This window comes from Oreochromis aureus, linkage group 17, assembly GCF_013358895.1.
Source record: "Oreochromis aureus strain Israel breed Guangdong linkage group 17, ZZ_aureus, whole genome shotgun sequence".
In the NCBI taxonomy this organism is placed as follows: domain Eukaryota; kingdom Metazoa; phylum Chordata; class Actinopteri; order Cichliformes; family Cichlidae; genus Oreochromis; species Oreochromis aureus.
Window position 1 is genome coordinate 25,260,465 of NC_052958.1, and position 24,858 is coordinate 25,285,322.

Consider the following 24,858-nt stretch of genomic DNA (forward strand, 5'->3'; position numbering starts at 1 on the left):
GTGTAGGGGAGATCATCAGATGTTTAAACTGTGGCTTGCCGGGTTCTCAAGTAGGTCAACCGTTGTAGTTGGAAAAACACCATTAACACTTCATCGGGGTCTATCAGCTTAAGCCGTAGGGCAATAACACACACACACACACACACACACACACACACCTACACACCTGATATCTGCCACAGAAACACTGATTAGCAGTATTGACTAAATGTGCTCTCTATGAGGGCTGTAATGTTGCTTTCGGGCTGAGCTGGGCAGCACATGTGAGTTCTGTGTTGTCCTGTTTCACTCATACTGACATTCATGCATTAAACAAAGTAATACTCAATATAAATCAAGACTCTGCTCACGTGCTCACATTTGGAAATATCTGTTGCTTCTTATGAGTTGCTTTTTTGTTTTGCCTCATTACTTTTCAACTTATGTGTTGGTGCCTACCCATGATTGTAAAAGCACTGCACTGCCACTGTGTGGTCACTTGTTGACAGTACATCACACTTGCACAAATAAACTCACCATTTTGTAAACTGAGCTCTTCTCAATCTTTGAACGCATGCATTCATTTTACATTTACGTTACCAACGCAGTCAGAGTTACTTGACTTCAGTTTGAATGCCAGATGTTTAAACAATGACAGGATCCTAATAAATTAAAGGTGCTACACCAGGTATGTTTAGGTGGAATGTATTGTTAATGCTGAGAAGCATTTAGAATGTGAAGCATATACTGCTTTTGAATGCGACCATAATAACTCCTTTGTTTAATAAATACAGTGAGAATTAAAGGACATATTTGATCTCACATAAAACCTTCTTACTCTCATGTACCCTCCTTTTGTTTTAAGCTCCATTAACCAATAAACTGTCATTATTTTAACTGCTGTTATGTCTCGTAATCACCTAGCTTTCTATTTTTAAGGCAATTTTTCAAGACTTCATAAATAACTGAACAAAACATGAATAAAAACAGAAATTTACCTAGCTTTGACTTTGTGTTAACCTGCAGTTTTCCATTGGGCGTGGCATCCACAGCACAAGATAGCGATGCTGAATTTGTTGTTTAGTTCTTGCTGCTTTCTTCACTGTCATTCAACAAAAGTCAGACATTGTCTCAGCACTTGGGAAAGGAAGCAAACGGTAAAAAGAAAGCAGGCAGCAGGGACCTGCTCTCCAGAAATGTGTAAAAAAGACCTCGATGAAGTGAAGTGAAATTGTTAATCAGAACATTTGGTTGAGCAGTAAAGTCTCAATCCCTTACGCAGGTGTTATATTGGTCGCACCGAACCACAATGACCAGGGGTCTCATGTAGAAGCTGCCTGTATAAATTATGTCACAGTGACACTTTTTGGTCAAAAAGATCCAACTGATATTTTGTCTAAAGAGATGTAGTGCTTTTGACATTCAATGACAAATGGAAAATGCTACAAGTATTGACACTGTGTCTTTCTTTCTACCTTTTTTTCAGAAGGAACTGAGCCTTCCCAGAAGAGGCAGTTTGTAAGTACCCATCATTCTTTCTGCCTTTTGTCTAATTCCCACCTTATATGGAAATATTTGGAAAGTTTTTAGGGTGCAAAGCAGTCAACTTTATACACACCTCTGACTGTACGGTCCTTTAAATTTCTTTGGAAAACAATATCTTTCATCCTAAATTTCATCTTTGCTGGTCATTGGTATCGAGCAGAGCTCCAAGTGAAGGGATAAAGAGCTATTATTTAGAGGCCACTAAGTTTGTTTGTGTGCTTACACCTATTTATATCTTTTTGTGCGTGTGTGCGTGCCAAAGTTCTAATGTAATGTCATGCTGATAAGTCCTACCAAAAGTCAGAGATGCATTCATGCTTCCAGAGAACTGGGGAAAATGCCATTCTAGTGCAGTCATCATATCAGTTCAGATGATTGCACTCGAGTGGCATTTTAGCACTTATTAAATATTTTCAGAGAAATTATTAAAGGCCCCAAATTACCATGACATTCATGCACTTGATGAGTGTATTTAAACTTCTGAACACAACTGTACTTGAGAGGGGTGTTCATCACTCACTCTTTCTCTGTGCAGTTTTAAACACCCTAAATAGTATTGATGTGTATGATTAATGAGCTGAAAGCTGGCTCTTTCCTTCTACAAGTCTATCCAGTGTGTACCATTGTTGTGTTACTTTAGGATCCTGGAATGGTTCATGGATCTGCTTTCCACACTGAATGTGGACAAACCTGTTTATTTGACTTGTCTTATAAGATATGAATGTTATTTAAGTTTCCAATCACCTGCTTTGACTCTTCCAGACAAGGGCCAACCTGCATGTAGATTTAACTGTGAACAGAGAGCAAATTGGCGAATCGCCAAACAGTTAGCAGCTATTTTTCCTCCTGTAAATGCTTTGCACTTTAGTCACATTCCCTTGACAGTGTTTTGAGGTCTCTCTGTATTTATCTTGATGTTGAGGTAGTGTGGAGTTTGAGAGCCTTGGCAAAACCTTCAGCATGGAGTTACTCTGTGGTAGATCAGCTGGTTAGTGCAATCACTTCAGTCATTCTTCCTCATACCAGTACAATGTTCTTCTTGTAACATCTCCAAAGCAGTTTTTCTTTCATTCATTTCTCCGCCTCTTTTTTTGACAAACATACACTTGCTGATTATAGCCCAGAAGTAACTTTAAATTACTTAAAGACACATGACCTGTGTCATTTAATTAATAAGGCTTGTCTGTCTGTTCACTGGAAAAACTTTTTTGCTTAATTTTATAGGTTTTCCGAGTCTTTCTTGAAGGTCATATTTGTGCCACTGTGGCTTCACCGTAGAACAGATCACTGCCAGAATGTGCTCAGTCATCCTAAAGCTGTTCTGCAGCCCTGCAGAGGGTTTCTTGTGTCTTTCTGGAAAGTGTAAGAGAACCTTCTCTCAAAATGATGACTTTTTCTTGCAGGTCTCAACAGAAATGATGGAGGTTAAGTTAACTTCCATGTCCATTAGGAAATGAGGAATCAAATGCTTTGCCATCTTCCTCTTGCCTTCCTCAAGAACTTGATATCTCTAAAATGTCTTGAGGGAATGTTTTCCCCAGTAGCACTAGTGTTGGGTAATATTACTATTAAAAGTGCTTCTTACCTACTTTCATTAAAAAGTAATCCAAGAAGCTTTAGTTAAACTAGAATACAATTAGGATGCTGACCTCCATATGACCAGGAAAACACTGGTTGGAAAATGATTGCACAGAATATTTGGGCTTTCTAGAACAGATTAGAAGTAGTTGCGACAACCATGAGGTCAACCAGAGGTTGAGCAGTCAGTGCCCAACACATTGAGTCTCTCAGAATCTGTCTGTGCAACTTGTCTGCTCCATGAAACGACAAAACACACAAATCTGAGCTATTAAGGTTTGTTAGAGTAGTTTACAGTGCTCCTAACACCAGAAAGCAAGTCTTATTTTGCCTTATGCAAGAGGCATACATGGGGGAAATGAAGTACAGTACTAGTGGCATCTATTTTTTTAATAAACTTGTATATTATAAATTTGCTGTAGCACAGTGGTTTGATCCCAGCCTGCATCAGTCTGCATACCAAAGAATCAGTGTATTTATCAGGGTGTGAAACAGAATATGCTTGTATGAATGTGTGTGATTGGGTTAGTGAGGTGTGTTGTATAAAGTGCTTGTAATGTTCAGGTACGGAAAAAAGGCTCCATGTGAGAAGCGTCCCTCTTTAGAAATAACCCAGTCTGTGGCAGATAGAGTCACACCTGACGTGTGGTGCAGTGTGGTATGGGGAAGTCTGTCCCTGGCTTTGGTACAGCACTACACATCTGATGAACAGATTTGTAACAGACGGCAGTAGATTTGAGATTTATCACAGTTTATCACGGCAGCACTATCGCAAACAGATTGCACATGCCAGCTTGACCCAGATTGATCGGAAACTGTCTTATTGCCATTTGTTCCCAGTTTATTTGACATATGTATGCACCAAAGTCAGTTGGAAAATGGCAAGTGGTCTCAGACCTGGTCCCCATCTTTGAGCTTTCATTTCAAAGGGAGAGAAATTGCAAGCTGATTTCGCAGGATCACTAAAATATTTGGATCATTGGTCTGCTATGATAGCTGAAACCCTATATTAGAATCAGCTTTATTGGCCAATCACATTAACACACAAGGTCTTGACTCTGTTTGATGTTACTCTCAATGAACATTGATATTCATTACGTCTTTGTTTGGTTAAAGTAAACACCATTTAGCTAAGATTGGATGGTTTCTGTGTTACTTGCAAATCAAAAGATTTCCCACAATCATCTTCACAATCCGCATTATCTTGCAGGATAAACCCTCGTCTCACATGAAAAACTTCCATTAATGAGCAGCGTGGGAACTACTGATGTATATTTCATCTTGTCTAGGTACTTGAGGCCTGTGAGGCTGCAATTCCAAATTTTTAAGGAATATTTTGCATCAGCAGTACTGAGAAAGGCTGCTAAAAATGTCACAAAACCCAGAGCATAAGATGTAAACGTGTATTTCTCCCCAGCACCTATTAGATCTTTGTTCCTCCTGGCTCTGGTGGTGTATAAAATTGTGTCCAAAGTTTGAACTTTTCTCTGATCCCAGCCCACCAAAATTGTGGTAAATTTCAACAAATAAACACTCAAAGTATTAAAATGGTTGCTGTAGCCACAACCCAAAAACACATTTTCCCCCTCCCATTGTTCCTTTCAATTCTTTGAATCTACAGAGCTGATCATCACTTCCTGAATATCAGGCTCCTTTTCAAAAGAGGCCCATGAGTTTAATTTAAACACAGACGGCTAGTCTAACTTCTTCCTCAGATCCCTCCATGTTTGGTTGAGCACTCTCAACTCTGCATACTTTACTAGAAAAAAACTCAGCACCACCATCTGGTGGACTGAATAAGCAGTTGATTTTATTTTATTATTCTGGTACTAAAAAGTTCAAATTGAATTACAATTTGGCTTCACCCCTCCATACTAAACCTGTGTTCAAACGTCAGTAACAAGATGGGATAAGGTCAGTTACACACACGCAAGATAACGCTTTGAAAAAGTGGTCTTTGTTAGGGGTCTTGCAAAGGAACTCACTGGGAAAATCATGTGACACTCATGCTCACTTTTATTTTGTGAGAATCCGCAGTGACCTTAATGTTAACTTCCACTAATAAATTCTGACCCCACCAGACCCATTACTCTAACTTTTCCAAGTCTTAACCCAGAGGCAAACACAAAGACCCAGTATAGTTTCTAATGGCATTCTCGTGTCCCGCTGCAGCTTCTATATTAGCTCAGTAATCACTCCAAATGAACAGAACTGTGTGTGCGTGTGTGTCACTACGCAGCCAAAGCCAGCTGTGATTGGAGTCATTGTTTATGACTTAGCGATGTGGCTTATGAGCTGCATTTAGCCCGTCGCGCTTAGCAGTGTACCAAAGCTTCTCGGAAATGAGAATAGAGACAGAAAGTGGACAGCTGCACCTCGCACATGCTCTAATATAGCATCATGAAAATGTCTCCTGTGTTGACTTTTCTCTTTTAGGTGTTAACGTACGCTCAAAACCTGACCCAAAGAAAAACACCATCTGCAGAGGAGTCAGTTAAAATAGTTTTAGGCTGAATCCATAAAAAATTGTAGGACTTTGTCGGAGTTAAATGTGACAGCAATAAAAAATAAGACCGAGTTTGAAAAGCGGTTACGCAGTGTTTTCTGTTAAACTGTTTAATTTCTAACATATCCCAGTCATTGTCAGTTATTTTACATATCCTAACACAAAACACCCCACAAAAAAAACCACAAAGACAAAAAAACATGTGGAACAAAAGTTTAAACAGGTTAAAAAACATTAAAACACTCTTTCAAACATTATATTTTCTCCAGATATAATGTTCTCTAGAAATGCTCCCATAATAAGCCAAGCCAAACGGCACAGAAGGAGACGTCAGGCTTTACTCCACTCTTTATCTTCCCACCTCCCTGTTTGACCCCTCCCTCGAGCCTTCTGTTCACCCGTCCCTCTGTAGGCTGTTTGTCGAGGACTCAGTCAGTTCTCTTGGACGCTCTGATCACCAACAGGCTGAGACTTTTAAGGAACTGAGGGGAGATTAACAGGGCCGGCTGTACCCGGGGAAGTTCTGGCAGGCACTCTGTTCCTCGGGACGTGCAGGCAGGAGACTTCCTCCAAACTTTTGCTGTGGCTAAGCAGTAACAGGAGCTGATAACTGAGGAGTTGGTCCTTTTTCTTTTCTGACTTGATGGGACAACACAGAACGTAACGGTCTCTCTGACTTTGGGATTACGTTTTATGCAAGAAGAGAAACAAAAGGATTTGTTTTGTGTTTTTAACAGACTTTGGATTCATCAGAGGAAGACAAAATGAGAAGGAGGAAAGCTCAAATGAGTTTGTGTAACACACACCAAATTTGTTTATCCAGCTCAGATAAATATGTGTGTTGCTTGCACGTAGCTCCACACTCTGTTTGTGTGTGTTTGTGAATTAACAAGCCCATGCTTGCCGGTGGAAGAGCAGTCTACCCCAGATACCTCATACAGCTGAGTCTCTGTGTGGAGATAAGAGTAGGTGCTGACGTAGCACAGGCTAAGCTCATTCTTTTATACATGAAGGTGCTGTCAGCAGTCGGACCCATGGAAAACTAAACTACATGAGAGTTTCTGGTGCTTTGGAGGAGCTGCTCAGTTGTCAGTATGTATTTGACCGACAGATGAGCTGATACAGCCGGGTGGATTATTAAAGATTACAGCTGATTCATTTGTCCCAGTACACAAGATGAAGAGGAGGAGGGAGCGATCAGGAGCCCCGCAACTTCGCCTCCAGTAAGAGTGTGTGTACACGGCATGTTCAAATTTGTGTGTGAAAGCGAATGAAGATCAGGTTCATATCAACACAACAAGAGCTGTGTATCCCATTTCCTTCTCTTTTATTTGTGCTAAACAGACAAAATTGGCAGGAGGTATTCTTATATAAAAGCACCACCTCAAGTTCAATTATGTAAATATTGTGATTTATCTGTTTAGTCTCTATTTTAACAGGAAAATAACAGAAAAGTGCTCATCTTAAGCTTATAGGAACAGTGACCAAGTTCCCACAGTCCAAAGTACATTTAGCACTTTAAAAGGAGATTATAATCTCAGAGGCTTTCCTGCTTAAATACAAAGTTAAAACAAAAAAGTTACAAGATAAATAAAATGCTTGAGTTACATGAATATATGTTTTCCTGATCTTTTACCACATGATACCTATATTAGCAAACTACAAGCCAACCAGACGTTTAATAAGGTTAGCTTTGTCTTTACATTAATTACAAATAACATCTCCAAAGCTTTTGTTTTTATTGTGTAACCACATACTGTATTTCACAAACTGGACATTATTGGACAAAGTCTCTTCATATATTACACTGGAAATATTCATATCATCCATTTAAGACAACAAAAAATTGATACCAAAGAAGAGAATTAAAAGCATTGATGATGGTCAGATCCAGCTACACGTCATTTGGGTTTTGCAAGTAATATCAAAAATTACATATTGCTTTTGGGAATTTAAAGTTAGTGCATGTATGAGTCAGATGTGTCGTTTATGGTATCGATATCAATTTAAACTTTAATATTTTCAGATAAAAACAGAAACTTTGTGTAGGTGACACATCAGTGACCCACATACATTCACAGTGCTGAACACACATAGTGTACATACATAGTGAGTCAGTGAAATGGAAAACCATGAGGAGCCATGAACATGAGAAGGTATCAGAGTGAGATCCCAGCAGGGAGGGAAATCCTTCATCAGCTTAACAGATTACTGTGACTGTGTGCTTGCACTCTTTCACATGTGTATACGTGCTAATGTTGGTGTTTCTTACTTTCTCTGGAGCTTATGAACAAATTATTAAGGACAATGCTGGCCTTTAAGAAAATATATTGTAGCTGTGTTTACGCAAACCTTCCAGAATAATTAAATATTAATAATAATAATATATTGCAATATTTATAAGAATTTGCACACTGCTGTTATTTAAAATAAGAAGCACAGACAAAAAAAAAAACAGCTTTCGAGTTGACTGATATGTTTGTGTTAATATAGTGAAGCAACATGCAATCTTACACTGCATAATATGCAGTGATATTTTTCAGCTCATCTCAATCATCTTTATGTGACACTGTCACTACAAACCTTCCAAAAACCTACTGGTCAGACTGCTCTGCACTAATATTTGGGACGCAGTGTTGTTTTTTTCACTGCTATGCCAGCTGGTGTGACTTAGTTTCCAGTCTAGCATTTGATGATGACTTTGTCTTTAATTTTGCTTCCAAAATTTGGTGTGTTAAAAGCTATAGCGGCACACCACAGATGGCCTTACAGTATGTTAGGTAAAAACTGCAGATACTAAAATGTGTGCAGCCCTTGACCTCCCAGTAGGTGGTCTCTCCCACTCTGCCCCATCCAGCAGGGGGAAGGGGACGTGGAGATCAACACCATAAGGTCATTCTGCCCTGCATAGCTGTGACAACTGACAGCTGAATTTAAACCTAAAACAGTGTGTGCTTCTTATCAGTACCACTCACTGTAACCCAGTGAGTTAGACAAAACTGATTGAGTCAGACCAATTCTGTCCACATTAGTGCTATGACTTAGCTCAGTCTACGTGCTGACCCGGTGCCTCCCTGGGAGTACTTACAGAGCCCTTTGAAGCTGATCCAAGACTGTGTCCAGCCGTCTCTGGCTGTGATAAGTTGTTATGTGAGGCTTTCTACCTGCTGTCAGGGGACATCTGCAGGCAGTCAGACAATATGTTGGGGACACTTAGTAGTGACTTCTGCTCGGGTGGTGTATGTTCAGACAGTATAATTGTTATACTGTCAGCCGGTTTGTGCCTTCTACTGAAAAAAGTATAGTTTCTACACAACTAACTGAATGTCTTAGCAAAAGTTTACTGAAACAGTGGGCTGATCAGCAATTTAAGCCAGCCTTTATTTAAACATAACATCTCATATTCTCATACCACCATAAGCTACATAGGATAAGTAAAAACATGTACAAAGACTAAACATCGTAAATGTAGTTTCACAAGTTCGTGGTGTATAGTTCAGATGAGGAACCCTCCCTAACTGTGAGGGAGCCTGTGTTCTCTTTCAAGCGTCACTCTGTATTTCTCTATGGGAAATACCATCTGGTGTGATCTGAGTGGAAGATCCACTACCGACATGTCTGTATCAGACATATCACTTCAAGGATACACAGTCTTCAACACCTCCCTTAATAACCCTTGGCCCAACACCAGGCATTATTGCTTTCTTTCCTGTGAGGATCACTAGAGCTCCTCAGTAGCCCTGAACCATTGTTATTTTTTGTTTTTGTTTCAGTGTTAATTATTACTTTGTAATTACATTTTTGTTTTGACGATATTTTTCTGGTAAGCTGGTGTCAAATTGTTTAAAACTTGAACTTTATCAAGCTAGCACATCAAGTGAGCTTGTGCTCGTGTAGCTATTTGCTAGCTAAGCTGAGCATTAGTATTTATGGCTTCTACTGGTGCCAATCTTGGTGGTAGCTGATGCATTACCTTGGCCTCCAGTAACACTGTGAGGAATCTTGTTTCTGACCAGGATATGTCCTTCAATGTGTGTATTAAACAAATATTTAGGACTGATTTCTTCCATTTATGCAATATCTCTCAAATTAGAAGTATCCTGTCCTGCCTGAAAAACTAGTTCATGCATTTGTTAATTTTAGGCTGAACTACTGTAATTCGTTATTATTAGGATGTCCTAAAAACTCCCTGAAAAGCTTTCAGTTGATCCCAACTGCATCGAGAGTACTGACAGGGACTAGAAAGAGAAAGCATGTTTCATGCATGCTTATACTGGCTTCTCTTTATTGTGTATCTGCCTTCCAGGGGGAAAAATGCTGGCTCATAGGCCGACTCAGGAATTGTGGTGATTTCCAGAGTCTCACTCAAAGAAAATCCCTGCATTCCCCCAAGAATTAGCTTCCCAGATCTGGGACTCTCCACCAATGCTCTTAGACGCCTCAGACACTTTTCTTTCCAAGCTCCTTAGAGCAAAATGAAACAACAGTGTCCAAATTCAAAGACAGAAAAACTACAGTTTTCTAAAGTGCTTCCTTTGTCAATGATGGCGGTTTAAAGAAAAAATAAAGTGGTGAATCTTGCATCTACAGGGAATACGAGTAGTAATTTGAGTGCTAGGCAAATTCATTAAACCACCTGTCATAAAAACAAATAACTGAGAAAAGCAAACAAAAAACTTATTTATATGGCAAATAACAATTGAATTATTGTTTTTAAACCCAAATTTGAGCCGGTACAGTGGTCAATGTCAGATATTAATCATTCAACATTAAACCACATAAACAAATTTTTCTGTTTATGAATGCTGGAATTTGGCATCTTAATCAAAAATTATAATGTGCTTTGCATTTTTTCTGCTTTATTGTAAAACAGTAACTTTGAAAATTCATGGTTAACAACAGTAATTATATTTCAGCATTTAAAAATATCATTTTGATTAAAGAGCTTGTACTGGTGGATTAATCATTACGGAAACATTAACAAATGATTTTAGTAATTAGCAATGCTGGTAATTTACAGTAGCTGTGGTATAAAACTCACACTGGGTTGTAGTCTAATACATTTCTTAAGCACTGTTGTTTAAACACTGATTGTACGCACGATCTAAGGTATTTCTGAATTTCTTTACAGAGTACAAACAGTTTTAAAGCACAAATTTGAATTCTAAATGAATCATTATTAAGAATAGATTTGCATGACACATTTAGGTCATTAGTATGGAGAGCACCATCACAATGTCAGTAAACTATTAAGACAAAGAAGACCAAGTATTAGCCATGAGTAGGAACCAAAGAAGGTTTTGCTAAACTTTGTTTCAGTGTAGTGTAAAAATTGTCACTGTGTAGCTCCTCTAGTCCAGCTAAAGGCACAGCAGGCAGGGAGTTGAAAAAAAAGCATACGACTGGTGTTAAACCACCCAGCACACACCCACAAGCCTTCGTCACACATCTCTCCTTGCGTCTTTTTCTCTTCATCTTCCTCCCCTCCCTCCTCTTTTGGCAGAATCTGGTCACCAGCTCAGTTGCGTTGCCACGGCAACAACAGCCTCCTCCAGCACCTGCTTTCCCCCTCTTCCTTTCACCCCTCTGTCATTCAGCCCCCCGTAGTCAACCTCGCCCTGTCCTCTTCGTCCTCCTCTCCCTCCCTCTGTTACTGTGATGGCCCTCTGTCAGCCCCTGTTTACCAATGGGGAAACCCCTTCCTTTGGAGGTAAGACCCACCCTGCGTGTCATCCCATAACTGTTTGGTCTTTTGGGGTGTGTTTTGTGTTCTCCTCTTTTTTTTGTCCCCATTACTCAGTTTGCCGACCTGTTTGTTGGTGTTGTAGCTGACAGACCGCTGAGAGCATCCAGCAAACGGCACTAATGAGCTGTGTTCATCTGGTGACACAAGAAAGCACTTACAACACTCTTTTGCTGTTTTTAAAGAGCAACTCAGTTTGTTCAGCAGCTTCCATTTGCAGGGTTGTTCGTTTGATCATTGATAGCTTCTTAATTTTAGTTTAAATCCATCTTTTATGTTGGAAAACAAAGACACTCACACAAACACAACAACACACAATCTTCTGCATTGAATTTGACTGTATGAAATAACCAGCGGTCAACCGTGTATGCACTTTATACATTCATCCTTATACACCCTTTCATGCAAGTACTTTTTTCTACATAAGTGCTTTCTTATCGAACATTCTCAGATGAATGAACGCGATAGAGAGCAGCCCAAAGATATTTGTCATGCAGACTGCAGCAGCCAGGGATTGAACCACCAACCTTCTGACTAGTAGATGACTTGTTCTACCTCCTGAGGCGCACATAACCCAAGTAAAAAGAAAAAGCTAATTTCATTTTTTTAAGGAAAACAGTTTAGCATTCCAAAGTGTTTTCTTTCTCCAAAGTTCTCCGATCACGCCCTGAGATAAAGAAAACTTACCTTGAATTTGGTGAAAAGTATTGGGCCATTTTTCTCCCTACATGCTCTGACGACAGGGTGACTATTCTCAGTCCAGGTTATGTTCCCATATCAGCTAGATTTCTTTTGCAATCAGAGGAGTTGTCCTCTGCTGGCCATTAGGAAGAATGCTTGATTAGTCTTTGTTCAGACTTCTGTTCCACTAGATTGAACCGTCAACGTAACACAGAGACGAGTTTGGGAGAAACACTCATGGTCTTGCTGAGCGATGCTAAAGGGATGGAGACCATTTAATAAACAATATGGCAGAATTGAAAAATAGATATTATATCACCCGTACTCATTGGTAGGGCAGGTCATCTACTGTACCACCCGGAACGTCGGTGATTGATCTCCAGCTTCGCCTGTCCATGTATTGAAGTAACCTTGGGCAAGATACTGAACCCCAAGTTGCTCCTGATGTGTTGGAGTGTGTACCTACACAAGTGTTTAGGTATAAATCAAAGTTTTGCATGGATGTGTGTGTGATTTAATCATTTATAGCTTCACGATTTTAGTATAACTAGTATAACTATAAATGAGACTTGTAGCAGAAAATGCTTTGAGTGCTTAAATTAAGTAGAAAGTGTTTTTCTTTTCTGGATCAGTTCTGTATTGGTTGCATTCAGATATCTGTCTGTGAACATCTGTGAACATCTGTGACCTGATGACAAGTGTGTCTCTGCTGAAACTGAAGTCAGCTGAGCTCCACTTAGAAACACAGGGGTTAGAAGACAGAAGGGAGGAGGCAGCACTGTGCAGAGAGAAAGGATCAGAATAGGGAGAATAAGAAGAGGGAAGGCGGGAGGAGAGACACTAACAGCTCTCACACGCATTTGATGTTGCCGGTGTGGCAGGTGGAAGCCAGCGTCTGTTCGTTAACCGCGTCCTCTGCCGAGTGTCGCCGTGTCAGAGCAATGATTGCACTGCACTAGTGTTAGCATGTCTGAGTCCTTCTGGACGGTGCTCTCCAATTTCTCGCTGCCTGAGAGAAGCATGCTGCGGCGCTCCAAAAGGTACAAACACATCCTTTCTCTTTCATTTCTCCATTATCCTCCATTATCTTACCTTCATTGAGTTTTTTCCCCTCTTTCATATATGCTGGTTTTATTTTCTTGCCACTGCCTGTGTTTTGCTGTGTTTTCCTCTCCTTTATCGTTCCTCTTCCCTGCATGTCTTAATGCTCAGCAGGAGCAGCTCCAAAATGAAGGTCAGCTAACTGGATGTGTGTTTTGATGTATGAACAGGGTGCTTTTTGAGGACAAGTTATTGTCATATGGTGCTGGCATCTGCAGTGTGCACGTTTGCTGTCAAATTCTTTTTTTATTCTATTTCCTCGATATGACCATATTTACAGTGACATACCTAAGTGTGATTTGACAACGAGCATCATGTTCCTTCATCTGTCGTTCTTTCAGTTGACCCCTCTTCTTCTTCCCTGCTCTCTCCTCTCTGTCAGTCAAAGCAGAAGTAGCTTCTCCAACAGGAACAAGAGGGAGAGACAGGGCTGTACTTATCACTTTGAAGCAGCAATTTTCTTCCGCCTCCCTGTAATAACAGGGGTAGCAGCTGACACACACACACACACACACACGTGTCACCATGTCCTGTGGTGTGTTGCTCTTTTGTTAGCTCCAGAGCAGTGTTTTTCAGGGAAGAATGCTTGTGAAGTGAGACAGTAATGAAACTCCTGCATAGCAACAGGCTCTGGCAGTTTTTGGAGTGGATGCCGTCGACAGATGACGTTAAGCTGTAATCAGGCATAACAGTCATCATTTGCACGGATTGAAGGTGATCTGAAGGTTTTAAAATAAACTGTTCTTTTTTTGTAGCAGCATTTATCACATTCAGATCAGAAGCATAATACATTTTACTTTTCCATCATTTTCAGAAACATCTACATGCAGATTATTTTAAGCTCTTTAAGTTAGCCGTATAGTTTTAACATCATTTCAAATGCAAAATGGTTCTATTTTTGCATTATTGTTTCATTAGCCTGCGCTTAAAACAAAAGTGTGCTTCTTTTGTCAGTTTTAGACTTCAAAAGATTGTAGCTCCACTGTTCTTTGATATCGTTTCCTCTTTTATACTTGCTATTTGACATTAAATCGGCACAATGGGAACTCCAGTCAGCTAAAACATTTAAACTGCCTGCCTGAAAATGTGTATGTCCACCTTGTGCCAGCAAACCATGGCACAGACACCAGATCCCTGGGCTGTCCTCTGCAGCTGATCCTTCAGGTCTTCTGTAATTCACGATCGGTGGATTGACCAGTGAAGCTGTGCTGGCTGTGCAAAACTAACCTATAGGAACTAGGGATGGTAATTTAAGGTGAAAATACTATTTTATATTCTCTGAGAAATGCTGTTAGTGTCCACTGTGTATATAGTTGTTTTTAAGTTTACTACAACATGGAAAAATACAGACAACCATCTGCTAGCAAGCAAATTAATCATCTGGAGATTTTTGGTCCAGCAGTTTCTTTGCAGCCACTTTCACCCAATGACTATCAGCAACCTTCAGGAACCACCAACCACATTTTCCCCTAGCAACCAGTGCTTGTATCCTGTCCAATATGGCAGCTCTTGAGCAAGATTTTTTTATTATTATATTTTTGGAGCATGTTTGCCTTTAGTGGATAGTGGTACAGTGGAGAGAGCAAGCGAGGGGGAGGACAAACACCACAGGGCCACAGGTTGGACTCAAACCTGGGTCGCCTGCTCACCCAGTGAGCTAAACTGCCGCCTGCTCTTGGGCAATGTGCACATGACGTCAAAACCAAAATAGTACAATAGTTAAGACCTGCCACTAAGTTAATAAATGACTGCATGAACCATTTGGCTTCTGTTGTAATTTACTGACTGTTTGAATAGGAACCCCAGAAACACTGGCTGGTTTGTGTTTCATTGTTTCTTTATCTTTACAGTGTTGGTGACGGTGACAGTGATCTAGATGAGTACCTTTAATTTTTCTGATGCCACTTTAATAAAGGTGCTTTATAAAAAATGTTTCCTCTAAAAACCCTTTTCATTTAAAAGAAAACAAAATTTTGATGCAGCATTTTTTGTTAGAAGCTGTTCACAATGACACAAGAACGATACGGAGTTGAATCCTTTCTCGTTTGTTAGATCATTAACCCTAAAGCTCTTGCCGCAGGAGCGCACACACATGCCGCCACACAGTCTGTTATCACTTTGATTTCCTGTGGTGGCTGTAACCCTCAGACGAAGTTATTGTGTGGGCTGTGGGAAATGAGTTTAGCTATAGATCTTATCCACATAAACTTCTACTTCTATAACTGTGCCTTTTGCGTGTTATAGTGAAAAAGTTTATTGGATCTCAATGTTTCATGCAGTTTGTCTTTTTAGAGACATAAAGTAAGTAAACGTGTGTGGGAACGTTTACAGATTTGGGAGAACAAAGTGGTGGACATGTCATAAATCCCCTAAACTCATATTAAAGAAACACACAAATAAGCCTTTTTTTCTGTTGCTGTAAATGATATCTTTGAATCACTTTCCACCATACTATTAAATGGGCGGGTGGATCAACTTGGATAATTACTACTAATAGAAAAAAGGCCATTCTAACTTGGGTAAACTGTGGTAATGTTGACTGAAGATTCAGCCATAAATGCTTCTTCAGCCAGAGAAGCAATTCAGTCTTGGTGCTCTTACCTGACAGCCTGCTGCTTTGATGATACCAGGTACCCAAAAGCTTACTTATCTACACACACATACAAACACACACATATGGATACACACACTCACAGACAGTGTGTCTAGCCTTCAGTCAGTTCTGCATAATGAATGCATGTTTCCCAGCAGGGATCCAAAATGCCTGCAGGAGAAAGAAGGAAGGTAGGTTGGTAGTCTCGGTACTGAAGTTACATTTGTCTATGTGAGTCAGAAATAAACATACAGGAAGCTGATGTTGACAATGGTTCAACCAACAGCAACTTACTGGAGTTGCTCTTGATTTTTAACTGTACCAGCTTTGTATCCTTTGCGCCTTTGTACCATCATATGTCCTTGGTACCTTGGCTGGTGATCCAAAACTAATGAGGGTAGAAGGAAATACAAAACACAGGCTAATTTCATATATATATATATATATATATATATATATATATATATATATATATATATATATATATATATATATTACTGTCAGTGTTTGATGGCCGATCCATTTATATATGTGTAATTGTGAAACATGACTTTATGTTACTTGAAGTAATTAAACATGAAGTTCATTATGTTTTGTTCTGCCTTCGGAAGAGTTTCACTCTCTTCATGTGTGCAGAAATTGTTCATAGGTGCCATAATTCCTGTTGTATGCAGGACAGAAGTGTGGGCTTGGATCTTGTAAGGCTAGAAAGAGTCCAAACAATAAGATAAAACCACAAATAAAATCCTCCTTGTTGTAGCCTCAGGATTCTCTCTCTATATTGTCCAATGGCAGCTGGGACAAATGCCCCACAACTGTATAAGCAGAAGAAAATGATTGGCAGAAGAGTCATAATTATCATAATAACACTTTTATCACTCATACTATATTCATCTCATTTCAGCAATATAGTAGAAGAGCTTTGATAGATTTCTAAAAGCATCATGTTATAGATTCATTTTATATTCTGGTCAGTAACAGATGAAAGAAGCTGACATTGTTTTTTCATTAAAGGAAACTCGTCTGCCTCAGTAAATGAACTTCTACTGGAAGGCACCTGCTCACTTCCTCTTTTCCCCAAACATTTCTGATGCGTGACTCGGGTGTTATTCCATATTGTTGAGACAGTCACTTTGATTTGTTCATTAACTTTGTTCACAGCAGCAGACTGAGTGACAGTTGCTGTAAAGAAACCTTTACAAGCTGAACAGTTCTTTTGTTTTAGCGGGACTCTCAGAGCCTCAAACCATAATTGTCATCCTTCTGTCGTCCCCTGGCGAAGGTGGTTCATTTGTTCCTTTGCTTCTCTTAATCTTCTTCTCTTCGCTTCCCATCCCTTGTTGTTACTCTGAATCTTCTGCCTTCTGGCAGATATTTGTCAAACCAACATCACCTTTTCCACATTTACCTCAAGATTTCCATTTTAAAACTTTACAAATTACCTTAGCAACCATTCCTGATTTCATTGAAGGCTTAGATGGCATTTACAGATCCAGAAAAATTCTAATATGACTTTTGTCTCCAAAAGTTGATTCTGTTCATCTGGACGTAGCGTTTTCAGCGTTTCTCCCACTGAAAACGCTACGTCCAGATGAACAGAATCAACTTTTGGAGATTTACTTAGCTGGATGATTGAGCATGCATCAAGAAATAGTTCTCCTTTGCAGCATCAAGACTTCAGCTTAACATTTTTTGATGACAAACCCCATGACCTTTCTTCTAATAGCACCTTTATGCCATGTAACTGTGTAATTAGCTGGTCTGTTGTTCATTCAATCCATTACTTTCATATTTGAAGTTGTAGTCATTGTTGCAGACTCTGAATCTTGGTCATCAGTTCATCTCTCTCTCTTTCCAGCTGACCCCTTCTGTACATCTCTTCTACTATTTCCTAATGATCACCGCCCCCTAGGTCACTTGGCCTTTTTGTGTAGGTGTTTCTGTTTGTGTTTTTGGTGTCTATTTAAATTTCAGGCTTTAGGGGAAAATTTTCAAAAAGATAAATGGTGTATATGTGTGTCTTCATAAGATGAAGATTCCATGAACACACATCACTGAATCTTTAATTTGGCAGTTCATCTGTCATTTAGGTTTGTGTGTCGACTACATGCTGCCACAAACTGCTGAAGTGGCACATTTCAGCAGATGGTAGAAGATACACGCATTTGCAGACAGAATACCGTATCTCCATTACACATAGTATTTTTTGCCATTATCAAATATATATATTTTTTAAAATCCCAGATGCGCTTTTTGTTCCCTTTACATAACCTTTACCATTACCTAAATATCAATTCTAATATATTAACTCTGAAGCCAGACTAAAGGACTAGGGCAAGATTTACTAAAGTTCCTAAACTTTAGGCCTATAAATCATAAAACAAAGATTAAGAGCATATCTGACAAGAAAATTTAAAAACATACTTAAGAGCGATTTCAAACTATTTTTTTTCTTTGTTGAAAAACGTGTGTTGTGTGATCATTCAGGCGCGTTTAGCCTGTCAAAAACACTGCACTACACAACTGCATAATTACAGCCAGCAGATGTGATGGGCCAATTAACACAGCACACACATGCTGTTACTGTGCCGACACCTGCTGGCATCGAGACAATTTGTCAGGAGAGTCCCAATTTGTCTGTCCATTTGTTCTCTAAAGACATTTTCCTACAATTTAGAATAATATACACACAGTAGGACTGAAAGGAAGTACTTAGCATTTGTCCTCTGTACAGACATAATACAAGATTGCTTGATTTGTACTCACTCAAAGATGAACAAATACCAACCATGTTCATTCTGTTTTAACTATAAAGGGTAAAGTACATCAACCCTTTCCCCCCCCTTTTTTTATATCTGCTTTTAGCTTTGTTGCTGATAATGAGTCAATAATCAGGACCTTGTTTCAATATACAAGCTCTGTCATGATCAAGAACCTTAAAGTTTACGAAATATCTTTGATAGTTTTTAACATTTTACTAACGAACCACTGTTTTTATCCACTGCTAAAGTTGCCAAAAAAAACCACAGTAAAAGACAGAGTCGTCAAAATCTGGCACACACATAGTTTTGAAATAGGTTCCTTTCAGAGAGATGCAGTTCAACAGGCTGCTGTATAGATTGATATAAGCCTGCGTCAGCTGCACAGGGAGAGAATAGTAGTAAATGCCATAAATCATGTGTGTGGATTAAAATAGCTCCAGGTAATTAGTTATCCTGCAGTATGGAGATCCTTTACAGCCTTCATGATGCTTTTCATGTCCACAATTCGGCTAGACTCCACTCAGGTCCTAATCATCCGAAAGCGAGCTCAAGGTTCTGTGCGGATGTACAAATACCTTATTGTTTTTGTTGTTAGTCTGCCTGTTGGACTTGGCCATTGAGACTCTACATTACGACGGGCCAACTGCACATGCATCCCAGTCCGTGGAACAAGAAGTAGAGAAAAAAGAAGTAGAACAAGAATAACTACACTGTCAGTGTCTGCAACGGAGTATAATATAATTCACGTTGAGTTTTGGTTCCTGTTTAGATTTTATTATGTGTCTTGTAACTTTAAGTATTTTCAATATTTCAGACTTTTTTTAATTTAATTTTTTAATTTTCATTTTTCATTTTAGTTTTGGTTCATGTCTTCATGTTTAGTTGTTTTAGTTTCCTCGGTGTTGCCTCGTCTGTTCCTCTTTCTGTTGGTGCCTGTCCTCTTGCGTCTGTTATCAGGTTTACTGTGAACCTTCTGAGGCATGCACTATGAGCAGAGTTCAACATACCCCAGCTATCTTTCTGTTATCTGGATTCACTGAACATTGGAAATCAAGATAAGCAGTCATACAAAGCTGCTTATCAACTCGCTAAGTTAACTCTGGGTTTCTCTGCACGTTCACATGAAAGGGGTGGGACATCTGACTACAACTACGTCACCAAATTGAGACACGAGAGAATCTGATGGATTAAAATCAAGCATTTCATTAAGTTTATATTTAAAATAGAGCAAAAAACAAAACAATTTTCTTTCAGCTATAGCCCTGGTAGAACCTAGTTGTCAGTGTAGATCATCAGAATTCAAAGTTATGCTTAGTTTACATGCAAATTTAAAATAAAGATCTCTAAGTACAGTATAGGTTTACTGTTTGAGGACCATATCTTCTGAGAACCGAGGAAAGAAAAGTCTTCCCATTGAACATTTCTGTGATTTCTGTCCTCTTTGCCACTAAAACAGGATTACCTGACTCATGAGATATCAATGGAAAGCCCAGGATGTCCTCTATTAAGCACATCAGGGCTTAGTATTGTAGCTCAAATAAGTCAAAAGATATTGACCAAAAACAAATGTCCATTACACAGGACATAAATGAATAGGCTGGTTCTCAGAAGGCTATATTAAGGCTAAAAAAATAAACATTTTGTAGATTTTCAGGCAACACAAATAAAAATCAAGGAATAAAATTATGTCAAAGAATCTCTACTTTTTACTGATGTTCATCAGGCAAATGCAAAGACATTACAATGTTGAATTACCATCCTCGCACGAGGTCTTCCAGTAATAGTCACGCTGTTTTCCATAAAATTAATTGGTCAGTAGGTGTTGATTTTGCACCAATTGATCCCTAACCTGGAAAATAACCTGAGCAGGTTAGGTTTGCAGCAAAAACTACCAAAACAATGTACTCCAGCAAAAAGTGAGCCACCTTCATTGTAGATAAAATCCAGGATTGACCATGACGTTACCTGGATAAAAGACATCCTGCTTTGTAGTCCAGGTCTCTAGTCTCCATTTTGGTTTGACTGTGAATTTTCTCTTGTGGTTTGTTCTGGTTTTTACTTCATGTTTGTCTAATTGTTCTCACATGTGGAGATTTTCACGTGTTTCCCATATATTTCCTCTTCCCAGTTAATTCACCCAGTCGGTCCTGTCCTCCCCCTTGTTCATTCACCTGTTTTCATAACATTCGGTGCCTATCACTATAGCCTGAGTTTAGCTTCCTGTGCTTTGTTAGCTTTTATACTGTTTAGCAGTCCTGGCAGTTATTGTGCAGCATCTTTTGTCAACATACAGCATACAGCTGGTTTTCTCTCACTCTCAAAGCATGACAGAATAAGTGTAAGGCTCATTTTTAAAATATAGTCACTATGTTTGCATTTTCATTGGAAACAACAGGGGCATCTGCCTTAACATGCATTGTTCTCAGCCAGTGTTGTCTGAATGTGAGAGGTGGCTGCTGAGCAAATGTGTCACTTTAGAAAGATATCATATCAGCGTGCCTGGATGCCACATCACAGCATCCTCTTCCATCTGTAATTTCCCCTGAGTGAAGCTAGCCCTTCCTCAAGTCATTATAGGCACACTTGGCTCGGAGCTTCAGAGTAAACAACAAAGTCGAATAATCTTGTGAGCTTGTGTTGGAGGTGTTAGCTGTGAAGACTGCCCCCTCATTTCCTCTTCTTCTACTTCTGTCTAGGGACAGATGTCACAGCTTTAAAGCAGATTGCTCTTTCCTCGACGAGTATCTTTGGTACAGCAGTATGTACACATCCGTGTGAGCATCTTAGCCCAAAGGGGAGCTGAAGTCTCCCCTTTGGGCTGCAGACCTGGTATTCATGTAAGAAAACGTGAGCTTAGAGTCACATTTTCTGTTGTAATGTGAAAAGTATTTTCTTTAAAAAACCTAAATTATTCAGTAAACAAATCTCAATTCGTTGTATAAACGTGCAGTGTAATTATTTTAGTCACAACTATATAATTATGTCTGTTGTGACCTTTGGAGTTTAAATCTGGTATGAAATTTAGAATCTTTCTCCTCAAGTACAAATTCATGAATATTTTTAAGACTTAATAGTTTGATACTATCCCAACAGTCAACTTTGTTTTGAGCATCCAGGCTTACTTACCGTTCCTTTGATAAACTTTATAGTTAGAGCTGGATTAGATAACTCTGGCTTTGCTACAAGTCCCTTCCGGATATATAGGAATTCTTCCTCCCTACCACCACCACCAACTACTTCTCACAAGGGATTGTCTCATTATTTGGGTTCACTTTAATGTTGTGTCCACAGGATACACCAGAAACCTTGGCAGGTTCCCCCCAGACTACAGCTGTGCTTTTCCAGTCCTCTGATAACTCTTCCCCGCCTCTCAGAGCCTCTCTCAACTCCCCCCTGAATTCCCTGAAAACATTTTTCCCTCTTCAACTTCCACCATTTAATCCTTGGCTTTACCTTTCACTCACTTTCTTATCTTGGTTTCCGAAGTCATTCTACAGAGTACCATCTGACGATGCCTATCTGTTTTTTCCCAGCCCAAACCTTTCAGTCTCTTATTTTGTTAAAACTACATCTTCTGCATCAGATGTAATTCAGCTGAGTGGACCTTTACTCTTATAGATCTCTCTATATTCCTCCTTCTTCTTCGCAATAGGGCTTTGTGATATGAGGAAAATCTGATATCACAATATTTTGTGGCTATATCACGATACACGATATATATTGCGATATGTTTAAATAACCTCCAAAAACAAATGTTATATTTAACCATATAGTGCCTAAAATTGCAGTGGTATACTCATTCAAATCGACCATTCAATATATATTACAATGTATATGTATCACAGCTGGTTTATTCAATGCAATATTTTTCCCTATCAGGTAATATATAAACATGCATGCTCAGCGCGGGTAGAAACTTTTCCGCTTGGTAGGGAGGGGATTAATGATGCATTTGCCAGCGTGTGGGGAAAAAAAACCTCACAGTGAATTACATGCAGACAGCTTAATATTACCATGATAACTTATACTCGATAGTTACGATAAAGCCATTTGTACCATCATAAGTGGAAAAACTTGCGATACATCGAGTATATTCAATATATCACCCACCCCTAGTTCACGACTTCCATTTCAGTCCTTTTCCCAAATTCCACTACCATCTGGCATTCTGCATTCCTCTCCTTAACAGCTATCGAACACCTCCTCACCACCCCAGTTCTCTTCATCTACATGTCCAATGAAGTCTGTTCCATTCACCACCATCTTCCCACTGGAAGTTCTCTTTCTCTTCTAACTGACCAACCTGTGGTGTATATGCACTGAAATTCAACATCACCCCTCTGAATTCTACCTTCAGACTCATGTTCCTTCGAGATTATTCCTAATCCATTTCTCTTCCTGTCGACACCGTATTAGAACACTTCGATTCACCTCCAATGCTCCAGGTCTGCTTCCTTCTCCCTGGTCTCCTGCACACACAATATATTTACTTATATTACTTATACATTGAATGTTGTATTTTCAAACAGTTTTTCTTAAACTGTCCACTTGTCCACTTGATTTGAATAGCAAATGTTGAGTTAGGCCTTCCGCTGTATCGGTGGTATTGCATATAGGTGGTTTGGATTAAATTGGACACAATTGTTCTGCCATTTTCATCAGTTGTGGTTACTTCTGGTTGTGTGTGTGATCACAGCTGTGATAGTCTGATGTATTTGTGTGTCCTCACTGTCCAGCAGTTTGAAGGCTAGAGTGTTTGCTGAACTTCTTGCCTCACTGAAACTGTAACATCTGCGAGCTCACTGGCAGTGCACGCATGAAAGCTCCACATACGTAGGCCATCTGACGACAAAGTGGACACCTGCTGTTATTGGCGCAGATGTGCAGAGGGTCTTTTGCCATCTTTGAACAAGTACAAATGACTAACTTAACATTCATAACAGTGTGTGAGGTTATGATGTGCTTTCATAATGTCTCTGACTGGTGATTATGAAATGCCAAAGAACATTTATAGAAGCAAATTCCATGCAAGGAATCTGTGTCCTTCATTGAAAGTTCTATGAAATCCTTGTACTTATGTAAAGAGTTAATTATCCTGACTTTATTTGTTTCAAATCTGAACTTAGATTAAGCTGAAGTCACTTTGTTTTTGTTCTCAGTTGTCGGGCAAGCAACAGGAAGAGCCTGATTGTCACGTCCAGCACTTCACCCACCTTGCCACGACCACACTCACCTCTGCATGGACACACAGGTAACACACACTCCTGCATATAACTTATAACTGCCTCTGATGTTTCAAACTATAGACCTGATATACTCAATACTGTAATATCATCAGTATCCATAGTACCAGTTTCAGTAGTGCAAATCCACTCTCAGCAAGAGTTGCTGAATAAATTATGATGAAAAGGCGATAATTTAGGTGTTGTTGTATTGGCAATTTTGACCCTGCTCAAGTGTTGTTGTTCTGCTAAAAAGTGTTTAACAACAGCAGACAAGTTGCATTACATGGAGTCATGTTGTTTACAATCACACACCAACGAAGCTCCATTAACAGCTCTGATAGCACACTGAGATGGCACAGTGAGATTTTTGATTGTGTGAATGAATACACAGGCTGACATACGGTCAGCTGCCGCAGACAGACTTTTTTTTTTTTTTAACACTTATTAATAACCATTGTTTATTATAATGATGCTTTAGGTAATAGTTTGTTGCTGTTGAATATTTAATACTTATAATGTTCATCCATTGGTTACTAATTAGTTTGAAATCTGAAATAAAAAAAATTACTTCATTGTTTATTTTGTTTATTGTAAAACTGCTTCATGGTTTTAACAAAAGCATTTAAATGCCTGGGTAAGTAAAGAAAGTTTTATTTTAAAATGTAATCTTTGACAAATAATAAGCAAATAATATTAGCAAAATGTTCTCCGATTTTAAAGTAATTTTCTCTTATCTGTATAATATGAAACATATTTATAAAATAAGTATTTTTTTGTTAAACAAACCTACTCCTTAAATAAATGTTGCCATTATTACTGATTAGTAAATATTATTATTTGTAATGTAACACCATGTTACTATAATTAAGATGAAATATTTACTTCATCTTAATTATTGGATAGATTGTTACCAATGCATTACTTAGATTTTCACACTTTTAAAACTGACATCATCAAGATATCGTTACAGTAATGCTAGACAGAAAACAGACTGATGGTTGTCCTTGCTGATTGGCTAGAATTCGTATGCAATCGTATGCAATATTTGTATAGCTTTAAAAATCATTGAAACATATGCATATATACTGAGCATGCAGGTGATTATTTTGTTACAATACAATGTTCTTCTGGGAAGCCTCGGGTCC

At 39.0% G+C, this 24,858-nt stretch overlaps 1 protein-coding gene across 7 annotated transcripts in view; it reads left to right on the forward strand.

Moving 5' to 3' along the window:
* Positions 1-24,858, forward strand: part of mast2 (microtubule associated serine/threonine kinase 2) — a 148,320-nt gene that overhangs the window by 75,615 nt on the left and 47,847 nt on the right. For 5 of the 7 annotated variants that reach the window (XM_031743846.2, XM_031743848.2, XM_039600713.1 and 2 more), the window contains 2 exons: positions 1,466-1,497; positions 23,648-23,739. In XM_031743846.2, the coding sequence (XP_031599706.1) occupies positions 1,466-1,497; positions 23,648-23,739 (124 nt within the window). Of the gene's footprint in view, positions 1-1,465; positions 1,498-6,085; positions 6,832-23,647; positions 23,740-24,858 lie in introns of those variants that run through there. The other 2 variants (XM_039600712.1, XM_039600715.1) reach the window with 2 other exon arrangements.